This window comes from Pagrus major, chromosome 1, assembly GCF_040436345.1.
Source record: "Pagrus major chromosome 1, Pma_NU_1.0".
Classification (NCBI taxonomy): domain Eukaryota; kingdom Metazoa; phylum Chordata; class Actinopteri; order Spariformes; family Sparidae; genus Pagrus; species Pagrus major.
In genome coordinates this window covers 786974-803949 of record NC_133215.1, presented here as the reverse complement: position 1 = coordinate 803949, position 16976 = coordinate 786974, and the positions used below count along the sequence as shown (strand labels likewise).

Genomic DNA, 16976 nt, shown 5'->3' with positions numbered 1-16976 from the left:
TCCTCAGCAAGTTCTCACAACATCATCCTGCCCTGTACAGAAACAGCTCAGAGAGCAAACAGACATTATTCAGAGATATGAACAAAAGCAGCTCGGCTACAACCAGAGGGAGAAACTATATCAGTGAATCAGGTTCCCTACGGTGGCCCTGAACGTCCAAACAAGACGTGTGTGAAACCAGCGAGAAGCTGAGAAGCTTCACTTTACGTAACGATGAGATCAAAAGTTGTTAAACCTTTTAGAACGACAGCTGTTTTCAGCCGTCCGGCTCTCTGAGGGTTACAAAGTGATCAGGGCAGCAAATTTAATGTTCGCTAGAAAACAGAGCGTCACTTTTTGTGGTGACACAAACACAAACAGAGTAAATCCAGACGCTCTGTGAGTGCGTCAGAGAGAGGATGATCAGCGATCAGCTGTGAGGAATGAACTCTCCTCACCTGTCCTCACACCTGTCACACAGGGTGCCGCCTGCTCACCAGGAGCAATTTGGGGTTCAGTGTCTTGCTCAAGGACACTTCAACATGCAGGCGGGGATTCGAACCAGCGACCTACCAATGACTGGGCGACCTGCTCTACCTCCTGAGCTGCAGGAGGGAGGTCAGAGGTCAGAGGTCAGCAGCACACGTCACATCAGGTTTTATTCCTCGAGACGAAACGACAATCTGAGCTGCTGATCAGAAAATACTGTCAGTGGAATGATGCAGGCGTGCACACGTCAACACACACACGTCAACACACACACACACACACATACACACACACATACACACACGTCAACACACACACACACACATACACACATACACACACACACACACACACACACACACACACACACACACACACACACATGAATAATGCAGCCTGTCAATCATCAGAGGTGTCGAGTGAACGGAGGCAGCGACGCCCTGCTCAGTGCTGGACAAAATAATGTAAACGGGTCAGCTAATAAAGACTGAGGCGAAGCGACAGAAGCTGATCGGCTCCGATCGGCTCAGATCGGATCCGATCGGATCAGATCGGCTCAGATGGGCCTGACGTGAGACTCTGACAGAGCCTCCACCTCACAAACCACAACTGAGGCTACCATGCTAACACCAGCTAACGGCTGCCACACGAGGCTGCAGGCCGCTGTAGCTGAGGCGACGGTTCAAGGCCGAGCGCGTGTCCACATTCAGTTCGTCCCATCCGTGTTTCCCCGCTGTCAGTTTCTTCTTCTTCCTCTTCACCAGCAGTTTGTTACCTTCTGTTCACTTTACTGACATTATTTGATGACCAGCGCCACACGGAGTCATGACGTGGTGACGCTGGTGGTCAAACGGGCCAAACCTGCATGTTTTCATGAAAATATCGGTATTTGGCGCCCGGGTGTCATTAATGAGGAGGAGGCGATACAACAGGCCCATTACCTGCTGTCTCAGAGCCACATTCAATATATTACAGACGAGTCTCAGGGCTCAGAAGCTTTTTATTTTCACTACGCACTTCAAGGACAGAAATGAAATGTGGAGAATAAAGTCGACCTTCTGAGACGACATCAAACATCTCGACAAAATGCCTGGTGTGGATGAACCGGTGGGACGGTTCTTCAGAACCAGCTCCAGTCACACAGTGTTTCTCTCTCGGCTCATGAACACAGTGGAGCTGTTAGTAACTGCGTCTGACTTTGAAGATGTGGTCGCTTGTGTTGGATCCTATTTCAGCTTTATTCTTGAAGTGCAGGTCATAACATGAGGTCATAATGACACACAGGTGATCCAGAGGAGAGGGAACCTCTCAGTCGTCTGTCGGTTTTATTTAATTAACTCGCTTTTTAATTAACTGCAGCGGCCCGACATGTTACTGCAGGTCCAGTTTGAAGTCTTTTATATTCAGACCACACAAGTCTTCATCATAATCTGGACTTTAGGCAGTGATGGTTCAGGTGGCTGCAGGAGTGGAAACCAATCACCACAAGAGGGAGACAAAAGTCCCAAACTCCAGCTTCAATATGCAACAGAATTAGATCCAATAAATGCAGCAGGCATCTCAACAACACTGCAGACCTCTGGATGAACAGTGGATCGATTACCTGAGGTGAGAGCGAGTGGATTCATGCTCAGCTGAGTGTCCTGTCTTGTCTCTGGTCTTCCTGCAGATCTTCGGCGGTCTGGTGTGGATCCTGGTGGCGTGCACGCTGGTGGTGCCAGAGAACCCTCAGGGCTGGGTGATGTTCGTCTCCGTCTTCTGCTTCGTCATGACGTTCATCTGGCTGGTGGTGTTCGCCTGCGGGGGGCATCACAACAAAGGCCGCTGGGCGGCAGCAGTGAGTCCTGCACATGTGTAACGATAGCTGTGGTGTCTTGATGAGTGGTTGTAGAGGCGTGTTACCGGCAGCAGCTCTGAACGCATGTTTACGTGGTCGATATCTTTTATATTTTGCCGCTTTTTGTTGCCTCAACTGTACAACGTCTGTATTCCTACGCAGAAGCAGAATGTAGTCCTGAAGGAACGGGCTGTCTGAGGCAGCGCAAAGAGCCACTTAGATGGATGTTTAGATATTTCAGGTGTGCTTTCTTTAAGGTTTTTAGGTTTTAACCTGAAACACCGTGTTACAGATCACATGATGATAAAGTTTACTTCCGTCCGTCATGTTATCAACCGTAACTTTCTGACTCGAGGGAGCGTTGATGTGATTATTCCAACATGAACACACAGGAAGTCTCAACGCCGTCCAGTTTGTTTGAGTTACAACAGGGTTGTTTAACTGTGCGTTTGTGTTTCCTCATGTCTGTCTTCTGTCTTTCTCCTGGTCCGTCAGGACTTTGTGTATCACGGCATCGCTGCCTTCTTCTACCTCAGCGCCTCGGTGGCTTTGGCCAAAGTGACCCTGGACATGAAGGACGGGAGCAGCTTCCAGAACTACCAGCTGGACATCTCTGCAGTGGTGAGTCAGGCTGCCGTTGGTTGACGATCATCATCTCGTCCCAACCAACAAAACGAGAGAGACCTGAACCTGAGAGCCTCTGATTGGCTCTGAACTGGTTCAATCTAAACCCCCATTGGTCGGTTCACAGCATCATTCAGCTCTCAGAGGTTTCTCTGAGTCAAACTTAAAGGAGCAGTTCAACTTTTATAAAGTCTTCTTCTCTTCCTCTGAGAGTCACATGTCTGTGCATTACACATGAAGCTACAGTTAGCAGCTGGTTAGCTTAGCTTAGCATAAAGACTGGAAACGGGGGGAAACAGCTAGCCTGCCTGTCGCAGTTCTGCTTTATTCTCTCATAAGTCATCCTTTATAAAGTCTTTATCAGCATTAATTAATGTCCTCATGGTTATTAAATCATTTACACATGCTCATGATAAGTTATTAATAAGAAAACGTTTTGGGTTGCCAGGTTGTGTTTTGTCCCCTGAGCTCTGTAATGGATCAGGACTGATTGACTTCTTACCTGTAATCCATTAATAAACAGCTTATTCACATTTATAATGAATCATTTATGAGACAGTGAGATAAACGGGACCTGTCACGTCAGTTTAACTGATATAATTCAGGCGTTACAGTCTGACGACCTGCTCTGACCTTCACCTGAAGATATAAATGAGAGTAAATGATTCTGACAGTAACAGCGTCCGTCCGATCCGCCCGTCCACCGTGTCGATGTCACGTTTTCTCTCGTCTGCCCGTGAAAACAACGCAGCCTCTTTCATATTCGAGTCAGTCTTCATTTTCACATTTTTAGATTTAGTCAAAATCTTTAAACAAAAAGTCTCATTAGTTTGAGTCACATTTTGGTCGTTAGACAACTCTTGACGCTTGTCGTCTGGCTGACAGACCTGACACAGGATCAGCGTCTTCTGATCCATTTACTGAGTCGGATCACAGAGAAATCTCTTTGTTTTCTGGGTTCAGACCGATGTGGTGAGACAGATTCATTCAGTCTACGTCTACCTGCTGCTCACAGTTACTAGCTATTGATTTTAACACGTTAATTAAGAAGCTGCCGCTCAGTGGAGACAGATGGACGGACGCTCTGTCAGGTAGAGCTGGAAGCTGCCGTCACTCACTGAGCGTGAATAACGGCAAGAAAGATGAAAAACCCCGCGATCAAAGTTGTGCGAGTAGCGCAACACAAGTATTTTCTTCCGATGTGGTCTGAACGCGAAGTTTTTATTATGAACGATCTGTTTTTAGCGTCTCGTCTTAGTCGCAGAAAAAAGGTTGTTGACGAAACATATTTCGTAATAGTTTTAGTTAATGAAATTAATTCAAGTTAACAAAACAGACATGCAAGGTCAGGGTATATTTTCAAAATAAAAGCACCATAATTAGGATGACATCATGGTTTCTCTGCTGCATGTCCTCTCGTCTGCCTCGTCACACTTTCCTGTCAGATTCTGCTGTGTTGCTCCACCGTCCCCCATCCGATGCTGCCTTCTGGACTCACTTTTTACCCTGTTCGTCTGTTGTTCTGGTGTCGCCCCCTGCTGGTACTGCGCCCTCACACACGTCCCCCTTTGCGCCGAGGTGAGGCAAACCTTCGCCTTACACGCTGACCTCTACTGGATCGGAGAGACTGTTTCACACTCTGACGTGAGACTGTGTCGAAGTGTTCATATGGTTTCCATGTTGATCACTGAGCTTCAGAGAGGCTGGGAGGTGGATTTTGTTACAGAGCCAGGCTGTTTCCCACTGTTTCCAGTCTTTACGCTGAGCTCAGCTAACTAGCTGCTAACTGTAGCTTCATGTTTAGCATACAGACATGAGAGTGGAATCAATCTGAACATCAGAGAGGAGAAGAAGATCTCATTAAATGTCAAAGTGTTCCTTTAACGTCGGTGTTTCAGAGTTTCAGACGATCTTTTGACATCTTGTCACAGTCTCAGTTCCTGTCGTGACGTCATGAACACAGTTCAAACAACACAGCAACAAAGTCTTAAAGCAACAAGACGTCACTTCCTGGAGAAAGTTTACTGTTGAGTCTCAGGTCCGATCGGACACAAACCCAAAGCATCAGAACTTGACGACCTTGAGTTGAGGCTTAACAGACCACCACGTTTCTCCAGGAAGTGACGTCTTGTTGCTTCAAATATCTGAGCTTCTCACAAGCACCTGAACACACCACAGAGGGAACATGATAATAATGTGTCTGGTACAGTGTCCTGATTACTGCAGACCTTCCTGCTCCTCAGAGGATGAACCCTGTGTTCTCGTTGTCTCCTCAGGTCTTCTCGTACGTGGCGACTCTGCTCTACTTCATCCACACCATCCTGTCTGCCATCAGATGGAAATCTTTCTGAGCCACGACAGGACTGTTTTTATTCTTAGAGCTTGTCCATAAATCTGCGCTGGAGACTGACTGCTGTGGTTCTGAGAGAAGAAGCACCATCTGGATCACCACTGCAGTGGATCTGAAGTGATGAGAGGCGGCTTCATCTGGTCAGAAACTCGTTATGTCCAGATACTGTGGAGCCTGTCGAGATGAATCACCAGCGAGTCACATAAAACCTAACAATCATAATCTTCCAAGTTTTTACTGCTGTTTCTGAGGGTTTCTGTTATTTTGTCCACGCCCACATGCTTCCTCCTCTGAGCGTCTGATGTTTCTGCTCTAATGACACGGTTTCATTTGGTTCTTCCTGTTTTACTCTCAGCTGATCGAAGACGTGGCTCGTTTCTTATTTTTATACGTTTCTAAACATGAAAATTCAACTTGATGTGGATCCGAACAGGAAACTGAACCAAGGAACCTGTAACAGATGGAAGGGACGTCACCTCATCGTTCAGACTTCAGGGGGTCATGAACTGAAGTAGCGTTTCATCACCTCTCAAGTCCCCAGTGAGCGATGTGTCGAGGGGCTCGGGTGTCGCGGGCTTGAAGATGCAGACGTTAGACGATCTGAACACTCAGGGAGTCTAGTGTAGGGGTGACTGTTGCCTGACAGACGTCAACGACAGAATCAGAACGACCCGGATGTGTCATGCCCCCATTGACCCAAGCTGCTCTCACTTAGTGATCAGGAGTCAGTCTGCACACCTGCAACAGCTGATCTGAATCCACTGCAGTCAGTCCAGAGGGACTCAACAGCAACGATGGCTCCATGTCGGTGTCAGCTCGGCCGTCGTCTTAGGACAAACAGACTAAGACCCAACATGTCTACGTCGTATGATGGGTCAGGACGTCTTTTCACGTCTCTGCTGGTGTTTGAAAGACGTCCACTGAGAGCCGGTCTTTTCAACGTTCACTGTGATGAAGTTTTTCTTTAGTTTAGATTCAGCTTAGATGTATTAGATATAATGCTTTTGGTGGTTCAACCTTGGAACATTAACCTACCTGACGAAGGTTTGATGATGTTTAATAAGCTGAAGAGTAGCTCTCCAGGTAAAGCTCACGCCTCATGCAGCTCCTGGTCGAGGTTCAGGGTTTGAATCCTCGCTGTAGTTTTTGTTAAGTCAAATTTGGCGTCATGAAAACTTTAATTTTGAACTTTAGATGTCTGTGACTGAAGCTGAAAAGACGTCTAACATTACATTATAGAAACTTTAGTTTTGAACCCTGTGAGGACGTCACGTGGACGTCAGTAGTGAACGATGAAAAGACGTCTAAACAGACAGCTACAAAAACTTTCTGGCTCGAATATTGAATATGTTTATGATCAGTGGGTCGATGCCTCGACAAAATAAAAGAACAGACTTCAGAGAACAGGTTAATGACTGACTTTTACAAATGGGTCCGTTAGTTGATTTGCTGTTTGTCTCCAAATAATATCCACACATGAATCTTTACAGAAGTATGAGTCAAATTAAAATGCTCAGCACGGTAAATAAAAACTGTCTCCTGGAAATTATAAAACTCAGTCTGCAGAAGATAAAAATCGTAATTATGAACAAAGTAATCTCAAATCAACATGTGGCTAATGACTGTTACAAACTAGATAAGTCAGCTAACAGGCTCAGAGTGAGTTTAGGCCAGGTATTATCAGGTCCTAACCTCAGTCAGAAGCTCCGGTCTGCTGTAAATCCACCAGGAGATAAACTGGCATGCAAATAAATCATGAAACCAAAAATCATCACCAAAATCCAGGAGCCTCCATCTGTCAGACTGATGACCTGTGAAACTGAGGGGACGGATATGACGGAGATGTTCCTACTTGGAGACCAGCATCAAATGAAACGTGTCCATGATTCTGTTCTGTTTCATTCTGCCGAGGCGTTTCTTCACCAGAGCTCACAGGACGTCGACATGTTGGGTTTTCATCTGTTTGTCCATGAAGCTCCCAGAGACGCCGACAGAACTGACACCGTCTGTTTGAACGTCCCGTCCTTCTGTTATAGGCTCCTTGAATTGAACCAGGGTGTTGATCATGTTTTTTAAGTCTTTATAACAGACTGCTTCATTTTTGTACATTTTTGAGACCACTGAATTTATTGAAAAAGAGTAAATGTGTTAGTTTTGAAACGTTTCGGTTCTGTGTGATGGATCGTTACAAATAAACATGTTGACACTGATGGAGGCTGTGACGGCATCATGTGACCTGCGTCTGTGTGGTTGAACCGGCTCGTTCTTTGGACAGTTCAGAACCAGCGAAGGTCGTCACTGTCAGGACGTAACAATGTCGCCTTAACGACACGTCAAAGAGTTTGTTTGATTGGTTTCCTGGTTCGGCACATCGCAGCGTCTCCGCCTTCAAATCCAAAACACATTAGCTCTTAAATTTATAAAGTATACCCTTAAAAAACAAACAGTTCAGTTCAGTTCATTATCTACCGCTTTTCCGTGAGGGTCGCGGAGATATTGCCGCTTTATCGCCCCTTTCAGGGGATTGCGGGTTGCGGGTTACTGGGGCCAAATCCAGTTCACATAGGGCGGAGGCAGGTATATCCCTGGATGAGTCGCCAGCACAAACAAACATATATTAATATATATACTGAAAAATATAACATCTGTTTAAAAATATTATTTTTGATATGTGGAGAGTTCAACATCAGACAGCAAGGCGTTCATCAGGCCAGAACAAAATGGCCGCCTATGGCCCCTTATGTTTATAGGGTAACAGACAGTCACGTGATCAGTGTGAGCAGAAAAAAATCGCTTTTTTTTTTTTTTTTTTACATTTGTTCATCCAGAATATATTAAATATAATGAATGTATGTTTTGGTCATACATTGGTAATATATACATGTATTTAACATATATATATATATATTAGTTCAAATAATATAAAGTTTAAGAATATTCTTTTTATAAAATATCATTTTTCTATCATTTTTGTACAATATGGATAGACAACTTTATTAATCCCTGAGGGGAAATTATGTTATTGTAGCAGCAGGTACATTCAACAATCAACATACAAGGGCAAAATATAGAAACAATAAAATACTATATACAATAAAATGCTTAAGTAGAGGTAGTAAAGTAAAATAGATTAAAATAAAATAAAGTACTGAGGTTTAAATGATAAGAGGAACATGAGATGCGATGTTAACAGGAATAATAATATATGAAACACGGCAATAATTTGCTTGTTTGTCAATACAGAGAAAATATATAATTTGATATATTTAATAACATTAATACAAGTACATTAATAAATCAATAATTCAACACGAATGGCGAATCATTTCAAACATGGAGAATATAATCCTGTTGAGTTAAGAACAAACTGCACTCTGTCTGTCTGTTTCAAGTGATTAAAGCTAGCAGGAGAGTTAGCCGCAGCTAGCTTTAGCTGCAGCTAGCTTTACCCGCAGCTAGCTTTAGCTGCAGCTAGCTTTAGCTGCAGCTAGCTTTAGCCGCAGCTAAAATGACATTTAAAAAAAAAAAAAAATCCATCACCCAAACATCAACCAACGTCGTTTTACTGTACTCAAACACACATATTTAACAGGAGTCGGAGGACACAGCGGCCTGGTTAATCAGATCAGATAAAACATGTATGTTCACGTGTTAGTGATGAAGGACAACAGGTGTGTGGTGTGTGTGTGTGTGTGTGTGTGTGTCTGTGTGTGTCTGTGTGTGTCAGAGGGTTAACAGCTGCATGAGTAATGATTAATTATTGATTAATTACACATTTCTTTCTCAAACGGGACCTCGTGTGCTGTTTGTTTGTGTCTCCACGGTAACCGCTGCAGGTGATTGTTGACACTCGTGAATATTTCATCAACAGTGACATCAGGTGAGGTGGGCGGGGCAGAGAGGCCAGAGATGATCAGCTCAGTCAGGTGTGTGTCAGGTGGGCGGGGCAGGGGGCGGTCCATGTTCAGCAGGTATCAGATGAGTTCCCTCCAGCTGTGACCTGACCCACGACCAGTTCATCGAGTGCAGTACCTGTCAACATTTAGCAGCTCAACATGTCACAGTAACCAGTATAGGCGACTTCTTTGTCCCCAGACTCCCTTAACAAAAGTCTCAGTTTAGTGAGTTGTTGAGTTGGAGACACTTTATAAACTGTGTGAAACTCTGTCTCTGACTGATTCTGACTTATTTGTTCTACATGAACTTCTTTCTGTCTTTGAGCAGAAACATGGAGACAAGAAGAGAAACAGCCAGAGCCCGTTCATGTGAGCAGGAAGTCGGGGACGAGTTTAAGACCGTCAGTTTGATTTGCTGACTCAGGCTCCACATCGTGTCCTCTGCAGCTGTCAAGTTTGTGTTTGATGGTAATTAGATGTTCGGCTCATATTCCCTCTGATATATCCTCACCAAGTGTCACATCAGAAATTCAGAAATCAGACTTTTTCCCGTAAGCTAACATGGTGAGAGAAGCGTCTGTACAACGGTGGATACATTGACACGGTGAGCGTCAGACACGACCCGTTCATTCAGTCCAGTAACATTTGTAAAGTCTAGAAGAGCCGCACGATTAAATTATTTTATCCCCATTCAAGTTAGCCGGGCGCTAAACAGGAAGTTAGCCGTAGTTTATGCGCCGGCTCTCTGGCACAACCCGGAAGTCAAACTTTTTTGGCTTCAAAACGCCGCTGAGCAGCTTTCATAGGAATGAACGGGGCGTCATCGGGTCAAGCAAAGGAAGCCTGCTGATTGGCTGCAGCGAGTGAACAGTAAAGGGTTTGATAAGACCATTAAATGTACAACTCTGTGTACCTCTGTTGTTAGCCTGCTAGCCGTGCTAGCTCCTGCAGTTAGGGTTAGGGTTCACCTGGTGCAGTCAGCTGACGTCACCTCGTCACACAAACTGGATCAAAGCAAAAACATCCAGACATTCAGTGTGAGGCGTCTTCAACTGGAGCTCCACCTGCAGCAGGAACATGAAACCAGGTGTAATGGAGTGTGTCAGGGAGTAAATACAGGGCACACACACACACACACACACACACACACACACACACACACACACACACACACACACACACAGTGATGTATAATCCATGAGGAGGCAGCAGGTGATAATAGTGAAGCTTCTCCATGAAACTGAAGACGAGGCTGCAGCTCGACGTTCAGCTCAGTCAGGAAACAAACAGCCGAGACATTTTAAATCTACAGCACTGCAGCTTCCTCTCAGTCTGACCTGTTGTTGCTTCTGAGTTACACTGAAGTTAAATGAGAAGAGATTTAAATCCTGCAGCTGTGTCAGCAGCTTGTTTCTGTCTCTGTCTGTTTCTGTTGCTTTTGATTGGTAATATCTGCTTAAAGGAGCCGGTCGACATCCAACAATCATTTCTTCTCAGTATTTTACAGATTGATGTCAGTCGGGTTTGACAAAAAGAAATCAACTTCCAGTCTAAACACTGGTTCTTTCTTTAATAATGATAATAATAATAATACTAAGATGAACTTTACTGATATATCATCTTTACAAAGTACGAGAAGACGAGAAGGAGACGACGTCACATCACAGGAGTTAAGAACAGATGAATAGACTGAGAACTGAGAAAGACGGAAAGTCAGTTTCAAAGTTGTGACTTCACTGTAATGTATTAAAGAACAGGTGACGCCACACAGGAAGTGACTCGAAAGGTGAATTTATTGATCACAAGAATGATGTTGCTGGCAGGATGAGGCGAGCGCAGGCCGAGGGCTCCCCGGGTGGTGCCGGTGGAGGGTCCCGGTTTACATGGGAGGCTCGGTGGTTGAGGAGCTGGTGCTCAGGTACGGTCCGCTCACACTGGAGAGGAGGTAGGCAGGTTAAAGTGCTGTCGGGTGAACACAAGAAGGCTTTCTAAATACATAAACTCAAGAGATACTGACAGCGATCAGGCACACCTGGAGCTGCCCCGTGCGGAGGGAAGGTCTGGGTTTCAGTGCAGGTGCTGATTATACTCAATGTGCTGCAGGTGTGTGGACCGGCCCAGCTCCGACCACTAACGGGCCACGCCCAGCCTCAACAAGCACAAAACCCAGACCACTAACAGGCCACCACAAAGTCCAATCAGAACATTGACAATAAAGAAGCCTCCAGAATATGTTTTAAGAGGAGTTACAGACTCTGGGAGCGTTTTCTGCTCAGGTCGTTGTTCCAGTCGACGGGTCCTGAAGGTAAAAGCACCGTCACCTTTAGATTTGACTGAAGATCTGAGGCTGCCAACAGGCTCACATGAGGTCAGCATTTCTACTATGTATCCCTGAGAAAGACCCAGACGAGGTTAGAAGTTCATGTTGAACATTCAGTTCCAGTTGTGGATCAAACACAACAACGTCCCTCCACAGTGAAAAGGTTCGTCCTGTCCTGGGTCGTGACCTCAGAAACTACAACTCTCAGCAGGCTGACGACCGCTGCAGGAATCAAACTGCCTCCTGACGTTACACCACAAGAACAACCTGGTGAAGCTCAGAGATCATTCTGGGTTTTGGGTTCACATGACTCTGTTAAAGGGACTTGGGGCAGGATCAAGAAATAAGACTCAATAGTGACTCGCCAGCCGTTGCGGCCGTTAGTGTAACTGCAGCCATCAGCCAAGCCGGCGTGGGAGCGCGCACGAGCTCTTCACAACAGTGCAGCTGATGCCATCTCATGCCTATTCGTCAGACGCTTGACGCTTGGTCAAGTGCCCCTCGTGTTGATACCTGACGCAGGAGGCTTCCCCCTTTGCGTTGGTCTTATCCGCTACACATGAAGCAGCCGGGAAGCTGCTCGCTGTGTGTAGCGACACACAAGCGCAGCGATTTACAGTTACGGTCGATGCAGTCTGAAAGGCACGGGCGAAAGCAAAGACGGCTTATCGGGGGACAGAGAGATCGTCTCTGATCTCGTCTGCTGTGTGTTAGCGGCTAATGTTGCTACACAGACACAAACAAACCGTTAGCCTGTGGCTACATCCAGCTGCTAACGTCACCTCCCGGATAACAGGTTGGGCTTTCGGTCCCAAATATAAAAGGGACATATTTCTAACTATTCGGTTTCAGACTAAAGGACCGTGGAAAATGCGCAGTCTGTAACTATTCAGTGTTACACAGCGGTGGACTAAGTTACATGTTTGCAGCTAACGCTACTTTGCACGTTAGGTCACTGGAGTCCTCGGTGATCTCATATGATTTTCAAATCAAGCTCTAAACATGACCTGTGATGTTTTCTTACCTGGTGACTAGGAAATGAGCCATGTCAGCATCTGTTTTCAGTCCCAATTCAAGTTGAAGCTGCCTCCATGAGTCCAACACGTATCCGATGTATATTCAGGTGCCAGCCTGCTTTGCTCATGATTTTGTTTCGACTCACGACATGCCGCTGATAAAACCTTTGTTTTCTTCTTAGTGTGACTTTTTAGTGGACTTTGTGTGATGGTGGGTCGTTTGCTGGCTGTAGCAGAATCCATTACTACCCAAACACTAGTAATGGATGTGTTTGTTTACTTCCTGTATCCAAGTCGAAAGCCGGTCGAGGACGCGCATTCAATGTCATCTGACGTCACGTCCGCAGGACTGCGCGGGAAATTCGAGCCCGAATTGCAGTACATTATGCAGCACACAGCCTGTTCAAGGCAGTGGAGAGATGCATGGGTGGGCTCATTCTTTTTGGTTTTGAACGCTTCATCACCCATTAGCATTAAAAATCTTAAAATGCATGTTTATAATTTCACAGATCCTGCCCCAAGTTCCTTTAAGTTTAGAAGAGCTTTAACGTCATGGTTACGATAAGGTCAGTGAATGATAGGGGTCATGTTATATATGTATATGAGGTTGACTGTTGACAGGAAGCAGGAAGTGAGCAGCTGCCTCTGGTGTTAAACTGTGGTGGTTCCACGCTGTCCTCCTCCGTCACATGACTTCCTCTGCTCATGAGCACGGTGTGCAGAGGAAGTTTAAAGAGGCCAGAGTTTATAAAAGGGGATTTTTGCAAACACTTCAATAAATATTTGTTAAAGGGACATTAAAAGGTACGTAACATGATACGTACCTTTCTATGAGTAATCTATTGCCTGTCATGGACAGTTCAGTGGGTGGACCCAGGGGTCGAGTTATAATCTGAGCTTTGTTGGTCTCTAGATGAACTAACCCTAACCAACGTTAGGACGCAGACAGACAGGTGCGTCCTGAGAGACAGACTGGTTGGTTTTACCCTCCGTCCTCAGTGATCCGATCATTAGTGAACAGCTTCAGGCCCGTCAGTTCACACCTGACCTTAAACGTTGTGACCACTTGAGGTCTGATCTCACTTCCTGCTCTACATACAAATATACAGACATCACTGGAAGAAATGTATTTATTACACAAAGAAAGATCTTCATGTGTGACGTTTGCAGAATGAACAAGTCGACCCAAATAGTTCAGAATGTGTTGTGGAGTGTTTCACAAAGTTCATACAGTTTCTCCTGACACAAGTCTCAGAACTGAGTGTTTTTTAAGGGAGTCTGGTGACTTTCTCCACTTTCTTCTCTCTGCAGAGCAGTAGTCTGTATTAGTTACTGTTTACTGTATTTGTAAAATGTGACATGTTAACTGTCAGTGTGTTATATTCTTTAATACATTTAGTGTAACAGATGAAATCAGTTCAAACAGCTGCTGGGAGGTAAGCTGCACTGTAAACATGAACAACAGACAGGCTCTTACAGCGATGACACGTTTCACAAGTAAAGAAACATCTTAATGTATTTTATTTAAAGCTGAATTTACAAGAAGACACCAGAGATTTAAAATGTGCTGCAGCTGTTTCACAAACTGTATTAAGTTTCTCCTCGTGAGGCAACAACTGGTAAAATCATGCACTTTGTTAAGGGAGTCTGGGATATGACTGATACTAGTGACTTCACTTCATTACTTAGTCCAAGTCCGTGACTTTAACACACGTACACAGCTTCTCTTCTCTCTCTGTCTCTACCTGTCACTTCCTGTCTCGGTGAGACTCACATGATTTCTGCCTCAACAAAAAGGTAAATGTGTGTTTTTAATGTGACTTCTTCATGTGTGATTTGTGTGTTTTCTCCTGTAAAAACTCGTGTTATCAGACTTTGTGTCTTCATTAGTTTGACACAATCATCACAGTAAAAACTGTTGAAATGTGTGAGAGGTGTCGAGCTCGTTGGTCGACAGGATCAACCGGTGCAAATAAGGAAGAACAACGAGGCTCTTCATTGTTTTCACATTTTCATGTGAATTGTAAAATGTTCAGTCGGACTCAACGTCCCGTTTGTCTCCTCAGGAAAGATTTAGTTGTGTAGAAACAGTGAATTCATTTGGACACAACTTCTGTCTTTATTAATAAGAAACTAGTTGAGAGGCAGGGACCAGATTCTCTGTTGAACCATTCAAACATGGACTCACATGAAGAACTGAAGCTCTGATGTTTCTATTATGATCCAGACGCTCTGCTGAAAAGCACAAAGCAGCCACAGCAGTATGAGACAAACTGACAGTGTGAGTGAGCGGCCATGGGAGGTTAATACTCCTCAGCAGGGTTCTGATCCAGAAGAATCACATCAACAACAACTGCTGATTCTTTCATGGTTCTGTTTCCTCCAATAATCTGAAGAGTTGTGCAGCCGGACAGTCCAGTCTCTTAGTCCACCAACAAGAATGATGTTATTTCTGAAGCAGGTTTTAAAATAAAGATGTATTTTTGTAGAGAACGACCTCATTATTCTAAATGTGACATGTTTGTGGAGAGAAGTTTAGTTTCAACAAGAGAGACCGAGCCAGAATCATGTGCTCATCAACGTTTGATCAGCTGATTGTGATTTTATTAATATTGTACGAGCCATATTCATTTTGCTTTATTTTCATGTAATTGTGCCACTAGGGGGCTGTACTTGCTGCGTGGCTCAGCTGACCTCGGGTCAGCCCAATTAGGCCATTTAACCAAAGCACAGGTGTTGCTGAATTAGGAAGCGCTTATGTGCCTGTGGGGTTTGATGTGGTTAACTATTCGGTTTGTTGTTTTGTTACATGTATTATGAGTTAACGTTATTGCCGCTGTATGGAAAATAAATCTGCGAGATAATTGTAACTCTCCGTTTTGATATGTTCGAACGGACTGGGCGCACGTCTAAACTTAAATCCTCCGTATTAGCAACCAGTACTAGACTTTGTTTAGGACCTCGTCAGTACAAATATTATAATGTGACAATGAAAGAAAGTCCAGTTTAGCAGAACACATGATCAGCAGCGACTCTCTCAACACACATACAGCATGTGAGTTTTGTATTAAGATACTGAGATGTGACAACATGTGAAGGACTCCTTTAAATTCAGCCACCAAACATTAATGGTGTTGTTACTGAATGAAAACAGAGCAAACATTTGAAAGAGGCAGCTTTATTGTAAATGTGTGTCAGATCTCTGCTGGTTGGTTTCAGTCCACCTCTCTGTCTCTTTGTTGATGCACTTTGTGTTTGTCACATGTTGTCATGAGTTTACAGACTGTTCTCTCTCCCTCATTCAATAATCAGCCTGTTTTTCTTTCTCTTCTTCTTTTCGGGCTTCATTGTTCCTGCAGTTTGGACTCTGGATCTCTGTCAGTGTGTCTAACTGCTGTGAAATCTCTCCCATCAGAGCACTGACTGACAGACCTTCTGTAACACTGACACCTGCTGCTGACTGGCAGCACTACAGCTCACACTGGGTTTCTGGGTTTCAGTGTCTGCAGACGAAGGAAGAATGACTCTTTGACCTCATCTGGACTTTAACAGGTGAGAACTCTGACAGGTAACGTGACACACCTTTGATGAAGAAACTACAACATGAACTTGTGGATGAGAGCAGTGATGAACTGAGTGAACACTATTTTAAGTTCTGAATATTCATGAATTAACTCACTAGTTATTCTATGAAATGTGACTTTCTCAACAAAATTAATCTTTTCACATTTTGTCCAATTTAATTTACTGATGTTAATCTGAGCTGACTTTACTGCTGAGAGATGAGGGAGTGTCAGGTCCTGCTGTGTGTTTTATCACTCTTATCACCACATCATCTCCCAACATGTAAAAGTCACGTTAGCTCACAGTTTTATGTGAGAGAGCCGTGTTGTAATGTTGCTTTACAGCTTTATTGTCCAGCCGAGGCCTGAAAATAAACATTAGTAGACTATAAATGCGTTCAGGCTGCAAACTCACCATTATGTTCAGTCTTGGTGTCCACAGGGGCGTCATGTGACACAAGAGCACAGGGCGCTTCCCAGCTTTGAACACTTGACCAAAACAGGCTTCACCGTCCGACAACCACACAAACACTCACTGGCTGCACCTGATTGGACGAATGCCACTCGTGAGCCGTGTATATTTAAAACTGGACCAACATGGTGTCTCGTTTGTTACTGTCCTGTTGACGTAGCTCGGACACTGATCTGATACTAACAGGTGGAGTTAAAACACTGCAGACCTCTGATTGGTCAGTCCGTACAACCAGGGTCGTCTCGTCGTCTGATCTCTGATGTAGAATATTTTTTATCAGCAGTCTTTTCTCAAACAAAGCTTGTTTCTGTGTTGTAATCATCAACATGTGCTCGCTGTGCGTAGGCAGAGTGTGGTCAGAAAAGAGAGAGAGTCAGAAAAGAGACGATGACTGCGAGCAGAGCAGAGAATAAAAAGGTTAGCAGTTTTT

At 44.5% G+C, this 16976-nt stretch overlaps 1 protein-coding gene across 2 annotated transcripts in view; it reads left to right on the top strand.

Annotated features, from left to right (window-relative positions):
- The window catches only part of LOC141000857 (myelin and lymphocyte protein-like), an 8181-nt gene extending 692 nt beyond the window's left edge, over positions 1 to 7489 (top strand). Inside the window, exons 2-4 of one of the 2 annotated variants that reach the window (XM_073471741.1) lie at positions 2138 to 2305; positions 2801 to 2926; positions 5206 to 7489. In XM_073471741.1, coding sequence (XP_073327842.1) covers positions 2138 to 2305; positions 2801 to 2926; positions 5206 to 5280 — 369 coding nt within the window. In that variant the 3' untranslated portion in view covers positions 5281 to 7489. The remainder of the gene's footprint in view (positions 1 to 2137; positions 2306 to 2800; positions 2927 to 5205) is intronic. The other variant, XM_073471748.1, reaches the window with a different exon arrangement.
- The last annotated feature ends 9487 nt before the right edge of the window (positions 7490 to 16976 follow it).